Below are 18,758 nucleotides of genomic sequence, written 5' to 3'. Positions count from 1 at the left end.
TTATGCTTTGAAAATATTTCTAAAAACACTGATGCTCAGACTTAGTTTTATTGATTTATTTAATAAATACTTATTTTTAATCGTGTGTATGCAACGTGTGTGGGTGACCAAAGAAGCCAGAAGCGCTAGATCCCCACTGCTAGAGTTACAGGTCGTTGTGAGCAACTTGACTTGGTTGCTGGAACTAGAACTCGGGTCTTCTGGAAGAGTAGTAATACGTGCTCTTAAACACTTTAAAGTGCTCTCTCGTGTATATGGCAGGATTTTAAGTAGCTATTGCCGTGTGATAGTCTCTAATCTCGGAGGTTGGCTCCTATCAACTCATTTTATCCTTAGACTATCCAGAGATGTTACTAGTCTTGTTTTGCAAACAAAGCACAGAGAATTTTGCAGAACGATCACAGAGAAATTAAGTACCTGGCCTCATACAGCTGCCAAGTGGGTGAGGTGAGGTTCACACTAAGTACCCTTATGTGTAGCTCTTCCGTTCTGTGCTAACTGATCTGAACAGGGGATCCTCTGGCTTCTGTGTAAAGCTCTGTAGAGAACCATAATGTGTACCCACGATTAACTGTTTCTAACACAGTAGGAGTCTCGTCATGGGTGCCACTATTTGCTCCCCACTGAAGTGTTTTCTCTGGCAAGGGATAATGGAAATCATAGTTGTTTTTTTTTTGTTTTGTTTTCTTTTGTTTGTTTGTTTGGTTGGTTGGTTGATTTTGTTGTTGTTGTTGTTTTGTGTGTTTTTTTTTTCCATACTGGGTTTCTCTGTGTAGCTTTGGAGCCTGTCCTGGAACTCGCTCTATAGACCAGGCTGACCTTGAACTCACAGAGATCCGCCTGCCTCTGCCTCCCAAGTGCTAGTGCTGGGATTAAAGACCACCACTGCCGGGCTTTTGTTTGTTTGTTTGGGGAAAATCATAGTTCTTACTACAGGGTCGTTGTGGAAAATAAGAGCAAGAACTGGGAAATTTAGGGTGCTCCTGCCCCGAGGAAAGCCTTTTGGAATTCAAGGCTGCTTCCCATAAAATACTCCAAACAGCATTTTTCTTTGAGAAAGAGACTGAAGGAGACCTAAAGGGAGAACAGGATTGAGAGAGGGGAAGTCAGGAAAGAGGGAAAGCCGGTCTTTGCTCCTTAGCTGGATACTTAATGTGAGAGGTTTGCACCATACGAGTTAATAGCTCTTTCCTGTTTTCAACAAATTTTCACATTAATCTCAGCATGAAATTTCTGTTTCTCCTGCTGTTCTAATGTAAATAAGGTAGTTTTCACAGGAAGAAATGTTGCTAACTAGGTCCTGGAGATAAAAAGCATTCGCTAAGTGAAGAAAAAGAAAAAGAAAAAGCAATTCCTTTCTCCTTTCCGTCTTGCTTATAGATTTGGGGCCCCTGGTTCTCGGGGTCTGGGTCTTGTCACCGGGCCCTGCAAGTGTTTGCTTGAGTTGTGCTTACATCTTACTGAGCTGCGTAACTGCTTTGTTCAGGCCTCCTGAGATCACCACCGCAAACGATAGTCACATTTGCCATCGGTGTGCACAATCATTGACTTGAGCTGCTCTTTACATAACAAGGCATCGCCTTCACGTCTGAAAAGGATTTGGGAGTTGGGGGGTGCTCCACATTTGTTCAGAGCCAAAATCAACCATCCCTGCCACTCTGCGGCTCAAACCCCACAGAATCTAGTCTATCGTCTGTTAGTGTAAGATGACCTCTGCCATTCCATTCCCCCAAATGCCTGGCTCCTGCAGAGCCAAAGCGGATCTGGGTCCCATTCAGACTAGAGGAAGAAAGTCTTCCTGCACCGCTTAGATAGCCTGTGATTTGTGTCTTGCTTCCCATCTTCTAACAAAAGGGGCTCCAAACGCATCCAAGTGACTTCTCAAACCTGCAATGCTCGCCAATTACAAAAATTAAGTTCCCATGAAAATTAAGTCACATGCCAGACTCTTAGCCAATGGATGCAAGGCCTGTGAGTGTTGCCTGAATTGTGTTGGGGCCTGGGTTCAGCAAATGGAAGAGGCCCTGCCATGGTACTGTGCTCTATTCCCAAGTCTCGTCTCAATGGAAAGTAGACTTGCTGAGCCTTTCAAAGTGATTCTGACGGCCAATCAGAACTGATAAGCACCATTCAGGATTTCCAGTAAAGGAGAGAACTCTAACAGAAACAAAACCGAAACAGTGAAAAATGAGAAGTATTTGTATGGCCCCCTGTACATTGGGGTTTTCTTCACCTTGCAAAAGTTGGTTGATGTATCTGTCCCCTACAGAACTCCTAGAGAACAGGGACTGGGCTTACTTTAATTCTGTGTGTCTAGGAGCTGACACAGCAAACAATATTCATAATCCAGAATAGGAGCTTGTTGGATGGGGGAGGCCACTAGTTTGTTTCCAGCCATTTAGCCCCAAATAATCACACAGAAACTGTATTAATTAAATCACTTCTTGGCTCATTAGCTCCAGCTTCTTATTGACTAACTTTTACATAGTAATTTAACCCATTTCTATTCATCTGTGTATAACCACATGGTAGTGGCTTACCAGCAAAGTTTCAGCATGTCTGACTCTGGTGGCGGCTCCACGACTTCTCTCTGACTCTGCCCTTCTTTCTCCCAGCATTCAGCCTAGCTTTCCCTGCCTACCCAAGTTTTGCCCTGCTATAGGTCCAAAGCAGTTTCTTTATTCATTAGTGGTAATCACAGCACACAGCGGGGACTCCCACATCAGGAGCTCAATGTATACCAAGCAGGAGAATAAATAAGGGGTATCCTTTCCCAGCAGCCTGTCTGTGCTGACTGCATGATACTGAAACCTTAGTGCAGTGGTCCTCAACCTTCCTAATGCTGTGACCCCTTCCTACAGTTCCCCATGATGTGGGGACCCCCCAACCATAAGATTATTTCATTGCTATTTCATAGCTGTAATTTTGCTACTCTTGTGAATCGTGATGTAAATATTTGATATGTGGGATATCTGATATGTGACACACACATACACACACACACACACACACACACACACACACACACACACACCCAAGGGGTTGTAGCCTACAGGTTGGGAATCACATCCCGAAGAGCATTCCTTTGTTTGCAGGCAAAGTTAAACAACTGAGATATAGAACTCTAAAGTTGGGCCTGGGGCGGGGGTGGGGGGTGGGGGAGGGGAACAGCAAGAAAAGGCCACGCCTGTGTTGAAGAGTGCAAGGCTGAACACTCAATGAGGACTTTGTGGCAACAGAGTGTTAGAACTGCAGATTTAGAGCCAAATTATCGTGAGCTATTTTTAGTGCTCTCTTTACAGCCATTTATTGCCCACTCCTGTCTAGCCTAACTTCCTTTGGACCATCAGATAAAACCTTTAGCCAGGAGGTGGTGGCGCACGCCTTTAAACCCAGCACTCCGGAGGCAGAGGCAGGCAGATCTCTGTGAGTCTGAGGCCAGCCTGGTCTAAAAGAGCTAGTTCCAGGACAGGCGCCAAACCTACAGAGAAACCCTGTCTCTAAAATAAATAAATAAATAAATAAATAACTTTTAAAATGTATTTTTGGCAGCCCACTAGCTTCCAAAAGCTATGAATGTCATCAGAGAGTAATTAAATACGTAGTAGAATTTTTCCTTCTTTGATGTAACTTACCTGCCTATAGCCCTACTAAACGTTTTTGGTTAATGCCCTAATTTATGACTTTCTTTGACCTTTGACTAATAAAATCTCTTGTAACCAAGTCCATGCTAAAATATGTCCCTTGGGGTAACCCAAATACATGTCCCTAGGCCATAGTCACTCACATTTTGCTTAGGAAAAAAAATGTGTCGTATTCCTTTTGAAATGAGTGCTGTGTTGCGGGTTTTAGGATCTAAGAACTAAATTTGAAAAAGGGCCCAAGTCCATTCAAATCTCAAGCTCATGGGGCATCAGCTCTAAGGTAACTCTTCCAAAATGCCATACTTCTCTTTGGTGGCATCACATGACTCAGAGAAGACCAGCTGCCTGGGCACCCTGGACGCAGTGGAGGACCCTGAGACCAGGCAGCGCTTGACTTTCCAGTTACATGAATCAAGGTATTTTCTCATCGTGATAGCTTTTGCAGTTACTGTTTATGACCCAGGGTATGGAGAGACCCTGAAAGTAGCTCTCAAAATGCTTCCTTGCCAAGAGTCCTCTCTTGCTGTCCCAGACACTCACCTTTATGAATACAGTAACCTCTAAGGTCGGCATTGTGTCTCTACAAACATGGTGTTCTCCAAGCGTGTCTACAAACAGGGGTCCTAAGTACTTGTGTTGCACAGCACTGCCCTCTGCCCTTGCAGGAGAACCACCATCATCTTCATAAAACCATCACAGTCAGGCGTGTTGTCTGAGGACATTCCCTCACAGAAGAATGGGGGGGGGGTCACTCACCCGAGTGTCTAGCCATTTCCCCCTGTCATTTGTGTGCAGTTCCACCCCAAATGCTCACAAGTCTCCCAGAGGAGCTACTCTCCAGGCTGGGGGAAGTTCATTGAGAGGAGTTTCATCTGCACAGCCATTGTTCATTCTGGACGCCGGCCCTCCCGTTCCTCTGTTTTAGGGTCACCCACGCTCCCACTAGTAACCCCTCACCCATGCTTTGTAAGTAAGCCTAATACATGTATTGGTTACCAGGGTGAACTCAGAGGACTGGAACATTGATTTGTCTTTGGGGCCTTATGGGGAAGGGGTGGGGCAGACATTGCTTACTCACTCAGCCAGGGAGAAAATTCTCAAAACAAGTTGGTTTTGTACGAAGCCCATAGGATACTTAGAATGTTGTGTGTTCACATCTACATATTCTCAGCACAGGAGAGACCAACAGGCATTCAGTTTCCCGAGTTGCCACTTGCTGTCTGTGTGGTTGTGAGCGAGTCGTACAGCATTTCGAAGCAAGCAAGGGAAGGCACAGTTGATTACCCTGTGGCCAAGGATCACTCAGGTCACTGACATACTCTATTTCTAACCCCTACAACACCCCGTCTTGTGGACTCTCCATCTCCCTTAAACAAACGAGGAAACACACTCAGAAAGTCAGTCAACTTATCCAAAGTTGTATATCAAGAAAATGGTTCTGTCCGCTTTAATAGCCTCCTAGTTTCATGAAATGACACAATTACAATGATTAGGTTACAACAGAAATTCAAATAGTGATTATTAGAAGAGTTGCCACACAAGACAAAACGACAGCCTACAGAATGGGAAAAGATCTTCACCAACCCCACATCAGACAGAGATCTGATCTCCAAAATATACAAAGAACTCAAGAAATTGACCATTAGAAGAACAAATAATCCAATAAAAAATGGGGTACAGACCTAAACAGAGAACTCTCAACAGAGGAATCTAAAATGGCTGAAAGACACTTAAGGAAATGTTCAACCTCCACAGCCATCAGAGAAATGTAAATCAAAACAACTCTGAGATTTCATCTTACACCTATAAGAATGGCCAAGATAAAAAACACTGATGACAACTTATGCTGGAGAGGTTGTGGGGAAAAGAGAACACTCCTGCATTGCTGGTGGGAGTGCAAACTTGTACGTTGATTTGGAAATCAGCATGGCAATTTCTCAGAAAACTAGGAAACAACCTTCCTCAAGACCCAGCAATACCACTTTTGGGTATATACCCAAAGGATGCTCAATCATACCACAAAGACATGTGCTCGACTATGTTCATAGCAGCATTGTTTGTCATAGCTAGAACATAGAAACAACCTGAATGCCCCTCTACCGAAGAATGGATAAAGAATATGTGGTACATTTACACAATGCAGTACTACACAGTGGAAAAAAAATAATGACATCTTGAAATTTGCAGACAAATGGATGGATCTAGAAAACAACATATTGAGTGAAAGACCCAGAAAGACAAATATAATGTGTATTCACTCATAAGTGGCTTTTAGACATAAAGCAAAAAAAAAAATCTAAAATTCACAATCCCAGAGCCCAGAGAACCTAGACAACAAAGAGGACCCTAAGAGAGACATACATGGAACTAATCTACACGGGAAGTAGAAAAAGACAAGATCTCCTGAATAAATTTGGATCATGGCGATCATGGAAGAAGGCAGAATGGGAGGGTGAGAGAGTGGAGCGGAGAAAAATATATAGCTCAATGAAAAAGAAATAAAATAGTTGCCACAATGTCTTTGAAGGTAATTACTGTAACTGGGCTTGGATATATGACACCTACATTGCTACTTTCCCTTGCTGATCGCAAAACAGACATTACTAATCGACCACTGAGTTCTTTCTCTTGGAGGTGAGCTGCTGTAAGAAAACAGGCTGATTGAGTCTTGAGGCACAAGAGCAGTTAAGCATTCTTAATCGCTCAGTCATCATCTCTCCTGCCCTGCTTTGTGTTTCACTCTCAGAGGAAGGATGCATGGTGTAGCTTTCCTCTCTCCTTACACATGGAGAAAGCAGGGGCAGGGGGAGCATTAAAAACTGAAGTCTATTGTAATATATATACATACATATATACATATATATATGTATATATATATACATATATATATATATGGACTGGATGTCAGAATTACCTATCCAGAAGAGACCAACCATAAATAAATGTCCTTGCCTGGTGGCCCACCAGCTTCAGAGGAATAACTAACTGATACTTTCTCTGAAATGGTTGACTATTGGGAGTTAGGGATCAGGATCTGGAATGCTGGGCCATGCCTTCCTTGGTGGCATAAACACCTAGCCTTCCACTGTGACCCGGAACAAGACCAAAAACAGAAGACGGTGGGTGCATTCCGAATTGCCCAGACTCATCCCTCTTTAGCGCTAAACTATCTTTTTTGCTTGTTTGTTTTTTTGGGGCGGGGGGGGGGGGGCGGGTATGTGTGTTTGCTTGTCTAGATAATGTCTTACCACACAGCACAGCTAGCCTCAAACTCAGAATCCTTCTGCTTCTGCCTCCTCATGCTGAGATTACAGGTGTTATCTAAACCTTACAGATGAAAACCTGATGCTTTGAACCCTACGTGTTGCACCGTTAGTTGTACACCCGGCACTATGATGATGTCACCTCAGCCTCCCCAGGTCTCTGGACCTGCCTTCCATCCCAGGCACTCCGATCCATCACACCGCGGTCAGTATGTTCTTTTTAAGACACAAACTGACCTCTTCCCAAGCCTCTTTATCCCATGTAAGGGCTCTGAGCACTTCACAACTTGAGGGTCTTATGTGATCAGGCGCTGGCTCGCTTCACCTCCTCTCTCTACTCTTCACCTTACCCTTTATCTTTCAGTTTTAGGAAGGAATAAAGAATGGTCCTCCAGAGACATCCTGACCCTAATTCTTCCGACCTGTAAAATATGTGGCCCGCTATGGCAAAAAGTACTTTGCAGTTAAGCTAAGGTTCTTGAAACGAAGGGAATATTTCTAGGATATGGTAGAGAGGGGCTAAATACAATCACAAGTATGTCTACCAAAGGAAGAAAGGGAGATTAAACCACACAAAAGGAGACGGCATACCACATACCATAGACTTAGAACTCAGATTGGGAATGCTGGAACCTATCAACAACTAGAAGAAACAAAATCTAAGTCTTCTTCTGTAAAGCCTCCAGAAGAAAAACGCCCTTCCAACATCTTGATTCCACTGAGATCTCTGGCCACCAGAACAGCGAGACAACACATTTGTGTTCTTTTAAGGACAGACTTCGTGGAAATCTGTTGCAGACATACTAGCCTTGTCAAATGCAGGTGGAGCCAGTACACATCCTGCTAATCTTCCTCCTTGCATTGCCCTCCCCTTTCTTGGAGATGCCTCTGTCTCCACTGCCTATTTTGGTCCATCTCTTTGTCTTAGTCATTTCGGGCAGCTATCCCAAGTTACCCTAGACTAGACGGCCCAAACAGCTGTAGAAGCTAGGGGGTTTGAGACCAAGGAGCCAGCATGAGCGAGTTCTAGCGAGGGTTCTCTTGTCTCTAATCCCATTTTGACACTAATCCCATCAACAAAGGCTTCCCCAGCACCACCTAGTCATACACACACACACACACACACACACACACACCTGTATGCTGAATCCCCAACGGCTATCACAGTGGAAATTGTAACTTTAGCATAGAAATACCAAGGGAATGAACACATTCCCTGCACAGCTTATACCTTAACTCAACCTCAGTATCCTCGCCTCCATTCCTGGTCACCTTCGCGCTCAGGGAGGACCCTGGCTCTAGGTTTCTACTGCTTCCTAGAGTAGCTAGGAAAAGTGAGCTTCCCTTTACCAATGTAACCATTGTATCTTCTCAAACCAGTCCCAGGAGAATCAACAGCTCAGCCACTGTGATTTCTCTTCTTCCCCATGACCCAGTAGACTCTACAGCTATACTCTACCTAGTCTTTCTTTTAAAACTACGTTTAATTACTTAGTGTGTGTTGGTGTGGGAGAATTGTCTGTATTCTGTCAATCATATTTTAATAAAACGCTGATTGGCCAGGCAGGCAGTATAGGTGGGAAAGCCAGACAGGAAGTAGGGGTGGAGTAAAGAGACTGGGAGTATTCTGGAAGCAGAAGCTCCCTCTGCCACTCCTGCGCAGACCACCGAAGAGGCAGCATGTAACTTGCCCAGCTGAGAAAGGTACGAAGCCATGTGCTAACATAGATAGTGATAATGGATTAATGTAAGTTACAAGGACTAATAAGGAGCCTGACCTGATGGGCCAATCAGTTTATAACCTTATGGAGTCCTGTGTGTGATTTTCTTTGGGCTTGCCGGCTGTGGAGTACTGGGCAGGACAGAAACCCCAACAAGCCGGCCCTCATGTTACATATGGCACCCAGACGTGGATAACTGAATCCACAGAAAGCTTGAAAAAGCTTGGGAAGGAATAGAATAAAGCATGTTTTCTTGGTAGCAGCAATTTCTCGGGTCTGTTCTGCTTGCTAGAGGCAAGCAAATGCTCTCATCTAAGAGAGGCTTCCTGACTCAGTGTTAGCTGCAAAACTTTGTAGCTCATTAAGAGGTCCTGCCACGAAACACTTAAACGGTGTTGATGAAAAGCTGAGTGCATGCTTTTTGGATTTTCAGCTGTAGCAGGAAAAAAGCTGTGCCGTTTTAAAATGCCGGCTGTCCTGCCAGAGCAAATCTCTGACTCTTTGAGGCAGGCAGTCTGACTGAGTGTGGTCTGTGAGCACAATGCTCCAACTTGCTTGCTGGCAGGGACCTTGAAACGCCATAGAGTTGTGGCAGTAAAAATGGCTCCAGTGGTACCTCTACCATGAGTCTGGAAAGCTAAGGAATGGACTAGATCAAGGCATAAAAGCCACAGTTTTAGTCCTCTCCTTAAAGACTCATGTAGTCAAAAAAGAGAGAGAGAGAGATACAGTAAAGAGAGATTCAAAGACAAAGAAAACCTCTAAATGGTTTACAGTGTGTTAAAAATATATGCAGGCTAAAAGTTAAAGTTCTTAAAGTAAAGAAAGGGAGAAATAGGGTGTGGTGGTACACACCTTTAATCCCAATGCCTGGGAGGCAGAGGCATATTGACCTCTGTGACTTCAAGGGACAGAGGTAGAGATTGACCTCTGTGACTTCAAGGTGTGGTAGCACACGCCTTTAATCCCAATGCCGGGGAGACAGAAGACAGACAGATCTCTGTGAGTTCAAGGTGTGGTAGCATACACCTTTGAGCCCAGCATAGGAGAGTCAGAGACAGAGGAATCTGTGAGTTCAAGGACAGCCTGGTCTACAGAGTTATTCCAGGACAAAGATATATACGGAGAACCTGTCTCAAAAAGCCAAAAGTTAAAAGTAAAAATAAAAGAAATAGAGGTTGAAATAAAGCCGCATAAAGATGGAAAATACACAGAGAATCTTGATACTGTGTGTTATTATGCTCTCTTTGAATTGTTTAAATGCTGAGGAAGGAGCAACAGCCGCCAAAAGACTTTTGTTTATAAATGATGCTGAACTAACTCAAGATAGGTATTTTGAAAATACCTTGGCTTCAAAACTGAAGTCAAAAGGTATGTTACTTTGGAGAAGAGATTTTGCTTTTGTTTCCACAGAAAATGAGAGGCTCTGGATTTATTCAGAGTTAAGAAAAATCATCTTTGACCAAGGGAGACCACCTGAGTAATCTCCAGTAGGAACAGATGACCTGGATGTCTGAATTCTACATCCAGAACAGATTCAAGACTGCTGCCTGAGATGATCGAGACTCACAGGATACTCCAGACAGGACTTGATTATAACTCTAAATTTTCTTTAGGTCCCCATAAGATTATCAACGCCCCCAATCAGCAGGAAGTAGCCTGAAATACTACGCCCACATTCCCAACAAATGGACTATGGGTATTTTCCTTTGTTGAAAAAAAAAAGAGGGAAATGGTGTGGGAGAATTGTCTGTATTCTGTCAATCATATTTTAATAAAACGCTGATTGGCCAGGCAGGCAGTATAGGTGGGAAAGCCAGACAGGAAGTAGGGGTGGAGTAAAGAGACTGGGAGTATTCTGGAAGCAGAAGCTCCCTCTGCCACTCCTGCGCAGACCACCGAAGAGGCAGCATGTAACTTGCCCAACTGAGAAAGGTACGGAGCCATGTGCTAACATAGATAATGATAATGGATTAATGTAAGTTACAAGGACTAATAAGGAGCCTGACCTGATGGGCCAATCAGTTTATAACTTTATGGAGTCCTGTGTGTGATTTTCTTTGGGCTTGCTGGCTGTGGAGTACTGGGCAGGACAGAAACCCCAACAAGCCGGCCCTCATGTTCCAGTGTGTGCACACACACACAAGTGCATGGAGGTCAGAGGATAACTTATGGAGGTTGGTTCTGTCCTACCATGTGGCCTCTGGGGAGCAAACCAAGGTCATCAGGCTTGGCAGCAAGTCCACTGACCCTCTGAGCCATCTCATCAGACCCTCTACTTATTAATGGGTACTATGGTTTAGTTACCATTAAGGACTTTAAGTGAAATTCCTAAAGCCAGATACATGCAAGGAAGTAGTTAATGTACTTGAAATGGGAATGTAGTTAATATACTTGAAATGGGAATATACATCACCATTTCCTGCTTGATAAGGTACCAGAATGAAGCTTCTGCAAAGTGAGTTTTGTATATTGCTTCTCTCCAAGGACTTTCAGGTAACTAAAGCAATAGGGTTTTCCTGTTTGTCAGACAAGACAGGTTGCCACCTTTCCCAAGGTCTATAAGGATTCAGGGAGAAGGGAGAAACATTTTACAATTAAATAACACACAAAGGAAAAAAATAATGGAAACATGCAACAGAGCAAAGCAATAAGGAATTATAAACTAGTTTTAATTCCATCAATAGGAAGAATTCAAATTATGTTGAGAGTTTACACCTTTAAAGTTTAATCCTGATTAATATATTTTGAGTATAACTTAGTGCTCTAAAGATAAAAGTATATGTGGTGGCCAGTGAACAGAATAATCATTTCAGTAGCTGTTAGCAGTGTTGCGACAATTACTTTACACAAATAGAAACTCAGATCTTTATTAGTAATGTGGCACACATCTTAGAGTAAAAATCCACATAGGACAGGCTTATAAATATACATTTATATATAATCTCAAAATCAATCACAATTGAACATTAGATACACAACTTTTTATAAAACAAATATAACCCAACAGTGTCTATTTAAAGGCATAGTTTTAACAAAATAGTATTTTGTAGACAGTCTCAGAAAAACTGTTAGTACTTCTGGAGCCAGACTGTTCCGGCATGTCAATGCGCCAGTGGGAATAAGGCATGTGGAGAAGCCGAGTTCACTCTGCCGGGGTGGAGGGGTCATGGCATTCTAGATAAGAAAGCAGGAAAGACTCTAGTGACCTGGGTGAATGCCACACCCACGGAGCATTCAGCAACCTTAGAGATGATTACATTCCAGAAGAATCAGACCGGGTGGTTACTCGCCCAATAGCAAATATTTGGAAGAAAACTGAAAATAATACCGAATGGTTGATGTATTCTTAAATGGGACACACGCCCAAGGCTAGGAGATTTACATACATTTTTCCATTGTCAGGCATATTGAGGCTCATATTTCTTTAACTACTATTACCCAAGGTAATCAAACTTGAAAGTAGACAAATTGCTCAGTGAATAGTACAATAGAATAAGAAAACTAATGCAACTTAAAACATGTTTAGGTTGCCATGAAACATGCCAGTTACTTAACTAATGTGAGCCTTGGCTTCTTAATGATATAGAAAAGTTAAATTAAACAACAATGCATATACATTCTTAACAGTTCATAAAATGGTGAAAAGAAGAGGCAAGACTAGTAAGAGATTCAGGAATCCTTCCTACAAACTAAATTGCTAAAAATGCAAAGTAAGTATGTCTGTAATACATACGATGTTTTATCTCTAGGCTTGAAAGTATACAAGAGATCAGAAAAAGAACTAATCATATGTGTGTGTGTGTGTGTGCGCGCGTGCGTGCGTGTGTGTGCGTGTGTGTGCGCGGGCGCGCATGTGCGCGCGTGTTTATATGTTTATGTATAACCACACCCCACCTGTCACATATATACAAAGTGTATATACATATAAACAAATTGAAAATAATCAACCTGTTCACTAAATAAGCAGTTCTGTTTAGAGAGCAAGGATGTCACCTCAGCACATGGCCTAGGATGCTGGCTCTCACACACTGCTTCATTATATGAGACAGACGTGTCATATGTATAAAAGACTCTCATGCCCTTGTGCTAATTTTGAAAAATCTCTACACAGAAATAAATTACTCTAAAGCATAGAAATGTCCTACGAAAGAGCAGCTCAAGAGTGAAACTTGTTACTGACTGCCAGACCTCAGGGCAAGCAGAGCTGGAACTCACCCAGATTGCTTCTTTACTGTCACCTCGTTTGTGCCAACTCCAGGAAACATACTAGAACATGGATGTGTAAGGATGCCACTACGCTATTCATTTATAACAGCAAACCAATTATAAACTGTGTTTAAATGACGTTTTCCCTAACTCTGATATTTTTACAACTAGTTAATAGTAAGTTACTGGTGATAGGATTTAGGGTGACTAGAGAGATAGAATACTCATGCTAAAGTCACCGTGGGAAAGCCCAGCCTGCTTCCTGATGCTCTTCAGCCTGCAAACTAAGAATAGGTTTTATTCTTTACCAAAAGCTTTTTAAAACTCAATATAACATTTTGGCATTTGCAAAGTATATGAAGTTCAAACTTCAATTGCTTTATTAATGTGAGACCATGCTTGTTCACTTACGAACTGTGACAGAGTAGAGCATCTGGGACCCCTTTACAAAGAAAATTTAAGAAATCCTGGGATGGAGAAAAGAATTGCATCCAACTTCAGTGCTAATGTCACTTAAGACAAAACCCTGAAGAAAGACAGTAAACTTGGATGGCAAAAATAGTATTAATATACTGGAATGGAAATCCGTCCCTCAGTTGTCAAACTTTCTGATTTCTTTTTTTTTTAAATATTTATTTATTTATTATGTATACAATATTCTTTCTGCGTGTATGCCTGCAGGCCAGAAGAGGGCACCAGACCTCATTACAGATGGTTGTGAGCCACCATGTGGTTGCCGGGAATTGAACTCAGGACCTTTGGAAGAGCAGGCAATGCTCTTAACCGCTGAGCCATCTCTCCAGCCCAAACTTTCTGATTTCTTTAAGGACAAAAGCAACTAGCAGTAACAGAATGCAGCTTCTGGACTTTGTCTGAGTGCATGTTTAACTATAGTGGGTCAATAAAAGCACATGGAAGCCCATGTTGTAAGAGAGACCATGGTTTAAGAAAGTCATGGTTAAAAGTTAGCTAAGACAAATGCATTCTTCCAATTGTGTCCAATTGACACATTAGTATGAAAACATTAATAGTACTAAAAATGAGCTGGGGATGTAGCTGGGTGGTAGAACACCCTATGGATATGTACAAGGCCTTGGGTATGATCATCAGCACTGACCAAAAAAAAAAAAAAAAAGAAAAAAAGAAAGGAAGGAAGAAGGAAAGAAAAAGGAAGGAAGGAAAGAAAGAAAGAAAAAAAATACTAAAATGACTGGCAAAAATAATCCAAAGGTTTTAAGCAGAAAACCACTGTGCTGAGTTCTGCAAACACAACTGTAAGAAGTGCCCATTTTCACTGTAAAATACTAGGGGCAGATAAAGGCACCCAGCTGATTTGAGTATGAACAGCAGGTTCTACTTAATGGAAGTTTTAAAGACTTTGCATGAGGCCTAGGAAGTCATATCGGCTCCCTCGTCCCTGCTGCCTCTTGCACGACAAGTGCATTGAACTAGCCTCTCTAAAGTCTGGCCAGCACTGGTAAGCTCGCCAGAAGACCGACCTCAACTCTTCCTTCTGCAAAGCTGGATTGACAACAGACGCTTCCTCTGGCGGGGAGGACTGACCACTAACAACAGCGCTACATGCATCTGTCTGCCACTCCTGTTTCGCTTGGGCATCTCACCAAGAAGCCCTGATAGCTTCTCCTTCAGGACAAACACTGTAGAAAGTGAAACCGTACGTCAGACCTGGAGCAGGCATGCTTGAGAGAGCAGCAGCCAGGAGTCGGGAGGGCTCAAAATGAATGACTGAGAGGCCCTGTTGAAAAAGAGAGCACGAATAGAAAGAAGAATAGGAGTTCCCTTAGATTAGATAAGAATGGATGAATTCAAAGTCTACAGGGTTTTCACTTTGGCATGTCTATCAGTGGACAGATCTCTGAGACAACGGTCAGCTGTTTGTGACACATCTCTCGTTGTAAATCATGACAACGATTACTGTCCAAAGTGCCAACTGATGTCCACTGAAAGGCAAAGCCACACTGCCACTGAGGATTCTGTCATTCACGTTTTGGAAGACATGGTTTGATCATGAGCAGGACATATAAAAACACTGGCTAGCCGGCAACAGTCCATAAAAGCGATTCCTCTGGCCCAAGTAAACTTGCAGTGTCGAGACAGCTTTGTAATTCAGCCCACCAGTTTTTTGAATACCTACCAAGAAGGAGCATCAGTTACAAGGATGGGAGAGACATGACTCCTAACGAAAAGCCCAGCATGCTAGAGGAGGGCTGAATCACTCCTAAAACCACGCTGTCCCCAAGACTGGAGGAAGAGATAAGAGTTAGGGCCTCACAGATGAGTGCATCATCTTGGAGGGGGCGGGGGAGGATGGGGAAGACGGGGACAGGACAGGTGAGAGAGAGCAGGTTGGAGGAACTCAAGGTCCCTCAGACTTGCTGGGACAGGCAGTGGCCCCGAAGAGGCAGAAACCCTGAAGTTTAGTAGAGTCGTTGCATGTCACTCACTGTAAGGGCAAGGATAACTCTGTAAGTTCCAAGCGAAAATTGACAAAGCTGGCCACTAAAGTCGAAGGACTATGAAACAGTTACTTGATTGGAAGTGTAAAGGGGAAGGGAAACGCCACTCGCTCCCACTATTAGCTGAAGTCTCTATTAGCTCCGCGATTTATACAGCAGCTACTATACACATAAAGGATACAAAAATATCGGGCTTCTTATTTACAACACGGGTGTCTCTATATACTCCCAACCCTCGCTCCTAAACCAACTACTAACCCTGAGAGACTGATTACCAGCCACGCTTGTGCCGAGCTTGACCAGGATCAGAGAGAGGGCTTGGTGAAGAGGCAGTTGTCGTCAGGGGGAGCCACCAGCTTGAACCTTGAGTTTGAAACTGGGTGTGGGCAGTGTCGCGAAGTAGTAATACATACTTTATTTTGGCGCCAGTTCAGAAGAATCTGAACATTCTCCCCACAGGCAGACGTTCACCTCGGACATGAACTTGGGACTTAGAAACCATAGTCCAGTGTTACTCAACTATAAAGTTGGAGCCAGCCTGGAAGCAATGGGAACAAATCAGAGAATTCTGGAAAGCCACGGTGGCAATGGCCCACCGTGTAAGTGCCCACAGTTACTCTCCTCTAGGTAGGCTGCCAGCATAGGTATTTAGAGAGTATCTGGCTCTTATAAAAAAAGAAAACATAGAATTGAACATTTTTAATGTATACTCTTGGTGAATTTACTTTAGGGTCCCTCCTCCCATTTTTGCTCCTGGTGTCTACAGCCTTTAAAAATGTTGATGTGTGTTTTCCTTAGGATGACTTGTCTGTCTATATTATATTATATTAGGATGACTTGATGTCTGATGCATATTTAATTATATTTAATGGATGCCGACTTGAACACCACTGTTGGCTAGAGCCACCCAGGAACACCCTAGCTGGTTGAACGCAGTGGCAGAAGAGAGCCAATTCTAATTGCTAAGAATTCTCCTGTTTTTATCATTAAGGTAATTTTACATCTTCAGGAATATTCACAGTTCTATTTTCATCTTTCCTAACAGCAATATAAAACTGTTTTCTCATAACTACTTGCGCATTGGGAAGATACTTTCGATAAATACAAACCACTGCTTCTCACTATAATCTCTCCCGTACGCCCCATCCATTGTGTGACTATCTAAAAGCATTTAGCCTCCACGGAAATGTTCTCGAGAGGCTGCTGATGCACTTGTGACATCCTGTGAAATTCTCCACGGCAACACGCCAAGTAACCCTCTCGTGCACTACCGCTCGAAATAAAGACTGTTGGGAGACACACTTTCCAGATCTAGCTCCTTACCTCCCCGTTGTGTCAGCTGATCGCGCTAGCCAAGGCTGTGAAACCTGTAGGCCAACAAAAGGCAGCCTTTGTCTGGGTTTAAATCCCAATCGGTATGGCGACTCTCAGTTTTACCAAGTCAAAGCACAGACACCGTAAAGCTCAAAGAGAAAAACATATTTGAAGTGTTTGCAAACGGTCTAAATACTTCCCGAAAGCAGGGTTGCCTTGACAATCCTGTTTGACTAGGAGAAAAGCTTGTTCTTTTGTCTCCCCCAAAAATGTTGAAATCATGACTTGTTTTTAAGTAACAGAAGCTAGACTAATACAGGCGATATTGAAAAATATATACTGAAGGCTTGCCGCTCCATCTAGTCTGTTGGCCTTGCAGCTGTGGCTAAGGGGTTCCCATCAGCAAGTAGAAGGTCAGGGCGACAATGAGAAGCAAACAAAACGGAGAGGAGAAGGTCTGGTAGGCAGCCGACGGCATGAAAATGTCTTCGTATTTGTAAATACTGACAACGTGCTCTGAAGTCGGCGGGGAGTCTATGTCGTGCCTGGTGACGGAGCCTTTAACACAGAAGCAGAGTGAGGGCCAATTAAACGCAGCACAGAGTTAAAGACAGAAACACTACAGACGGGCTTTCACTGCTGAACACATACACCGTGCTTAAGATGTGGAATCATACGTTAAAGTCATCATCAGCGTTCTCTGCAATTGCTCAGACCACAAAGAACATAGAGATCATTTATCTTTACTCCCAAAGATGGTTCTTACGAATCTGCGGACATCCCCTCCCAAATCTCTCTTTCTGTTCTGTGGCCGCCAGTTTTAATATTTATATTTGCACCAACTATAGGGATTTCTATTTGCCTCTAACAAATTTAAACTCCTCAATAGCAGATAGTGTAAAATCTTTAAATTTTTTAAAAGATTAATTTTAATTTTAATTGTGCGCACGTGCAGGGGCTAAAACAGGATGCTGGATCTCCTAGAGGTGAAGTTACAAGTGGTTATAAGTCACCTGATAATGAGTATTGGGAACTGAACTTGTGACCTCTACAAGAGCAGGGTGTGATCTTAACCACTGAGTAACCTCTCCAGCCTCAGGGGGAAAGAGAAAACTATTTTTTTTTTAATACAAGCAGCAAATTTTGCTAACTTTGCTTCCTCAAATCTTTGGCGGAGCAGTGAACCCAGGGTTTCATGCATGCGAAGCAAATGCTCTATCACTGAGCTACCTCCACAGCCCCAAATCTTGTTGACATGAATCAGGAACGCTAGTCCAGACCAAAGACTCCCATACAAATGGAAGAGCCCTCTTTCATTGTGGACTATTACAAGCTAGCCAGCCTTTGACTAGGAAGATGGCTCAGAAGGTAAGAGTGTTTATTTTACAAGCACGAGGACATGAGGCCCTAAATTTGAGTCCTTAACACTCATGTCAAAAGCCAGGCATGGCTCTGTGTGTGCATAACCTGAAGATTGGGCAGCAAAGGTATGCATCTATAACCTGAGTTCTGGGCTATCAAAGACAGGGAGAGTGACCAGCAGCCCAGTATAGCCCCAAAGGCCGGTTGCAGTTCAGTGAGAGACTCTATATCAAGAAATAAGGTGAGTGGGGCACCTTAATCCCAGTATTCAAGAGGCAGGTGGATCATAGTGAGCTCCAGGACACCTAGGACTATGTTAAGAGACCCTATCTCAAAAAAAAAAAAAAAAGGCAGAGAGTATTAAAGGAAGACCCTTGATATCTTACTCTGACCTCTAATCATATATCTCTACAGTCACACTAATGTATCACAGGGATGGGGAGAAAAACAAAAAGAGAAAAGAAGGGGAGGGGAGGGCAGGGCAGGGCAGGGCAAGGGAGAGGAGATGACAGGAGAGGCAAGGAGGAGAGACTTCCCTACCCAAAAGAAATTGGCATGCTGGATGTCAGTGATTTTTCTAGAAGAGTGGGGGAGAACAGTTTGGGAAAGAGAATGACTAAGGTAACAATAGGGCCTTGGAGGGAACTTTCTCGACATGGCCACCAGAAAAACAAAGGAAGTCCTGCGTAAAATGCTTAAGGACCGATGGCAAGATCGGCAGAGAGTCAGCCTCGCATCCGAGGACCTCAGGTTTAATCCTCAGCACTA

General features: G+C 43.2%; 1 protein-coding gene across 1 annotated transcript in view; it reads right to left on the bottom strand.

Moving 5' to 3' along the window:
- Window positions 1–11,482: 11,482 nt before the first annotated feature.
- The window catches only part of Frrs1l (ferric chelate reductase 1 like), a 29,261-nt gene continuing 21,985 nt past the window's right edge, over window positions 11,483–18,758 (bottom strand). The window contains exon 5 of the mRNA XM_048419757.3: window positions 11,483–17,186. Within this exon, the coding sequence (XP_048275714.3) occupies window positions 17,014–17,186 (173 nt within the window). The 3' untranslated portion in view covers window positions 11,483–17,013. The remainder of the gene's footprint in view (window positions 17,187–18,758) is intronic.

This window comes from Myodes glareolus, chromosome 16 (assembly GCF_982192425.1).
Source record: "Myodes glareolus chromosome 16, mMyoGla1.1, whole genome shotgun sequence".
Classification (NCBI taxonomy): Eukaryota; Metazoa; Chordata; class Mammalia; order Rodentia; family Cricetidae; genus Myodes; species Myodes glareolus.
The sequence above is the reverse complement of the archived record's forward strand: the minus strand, read 5'-3'. Positions and strand labels throughout refer to the sequence as shown.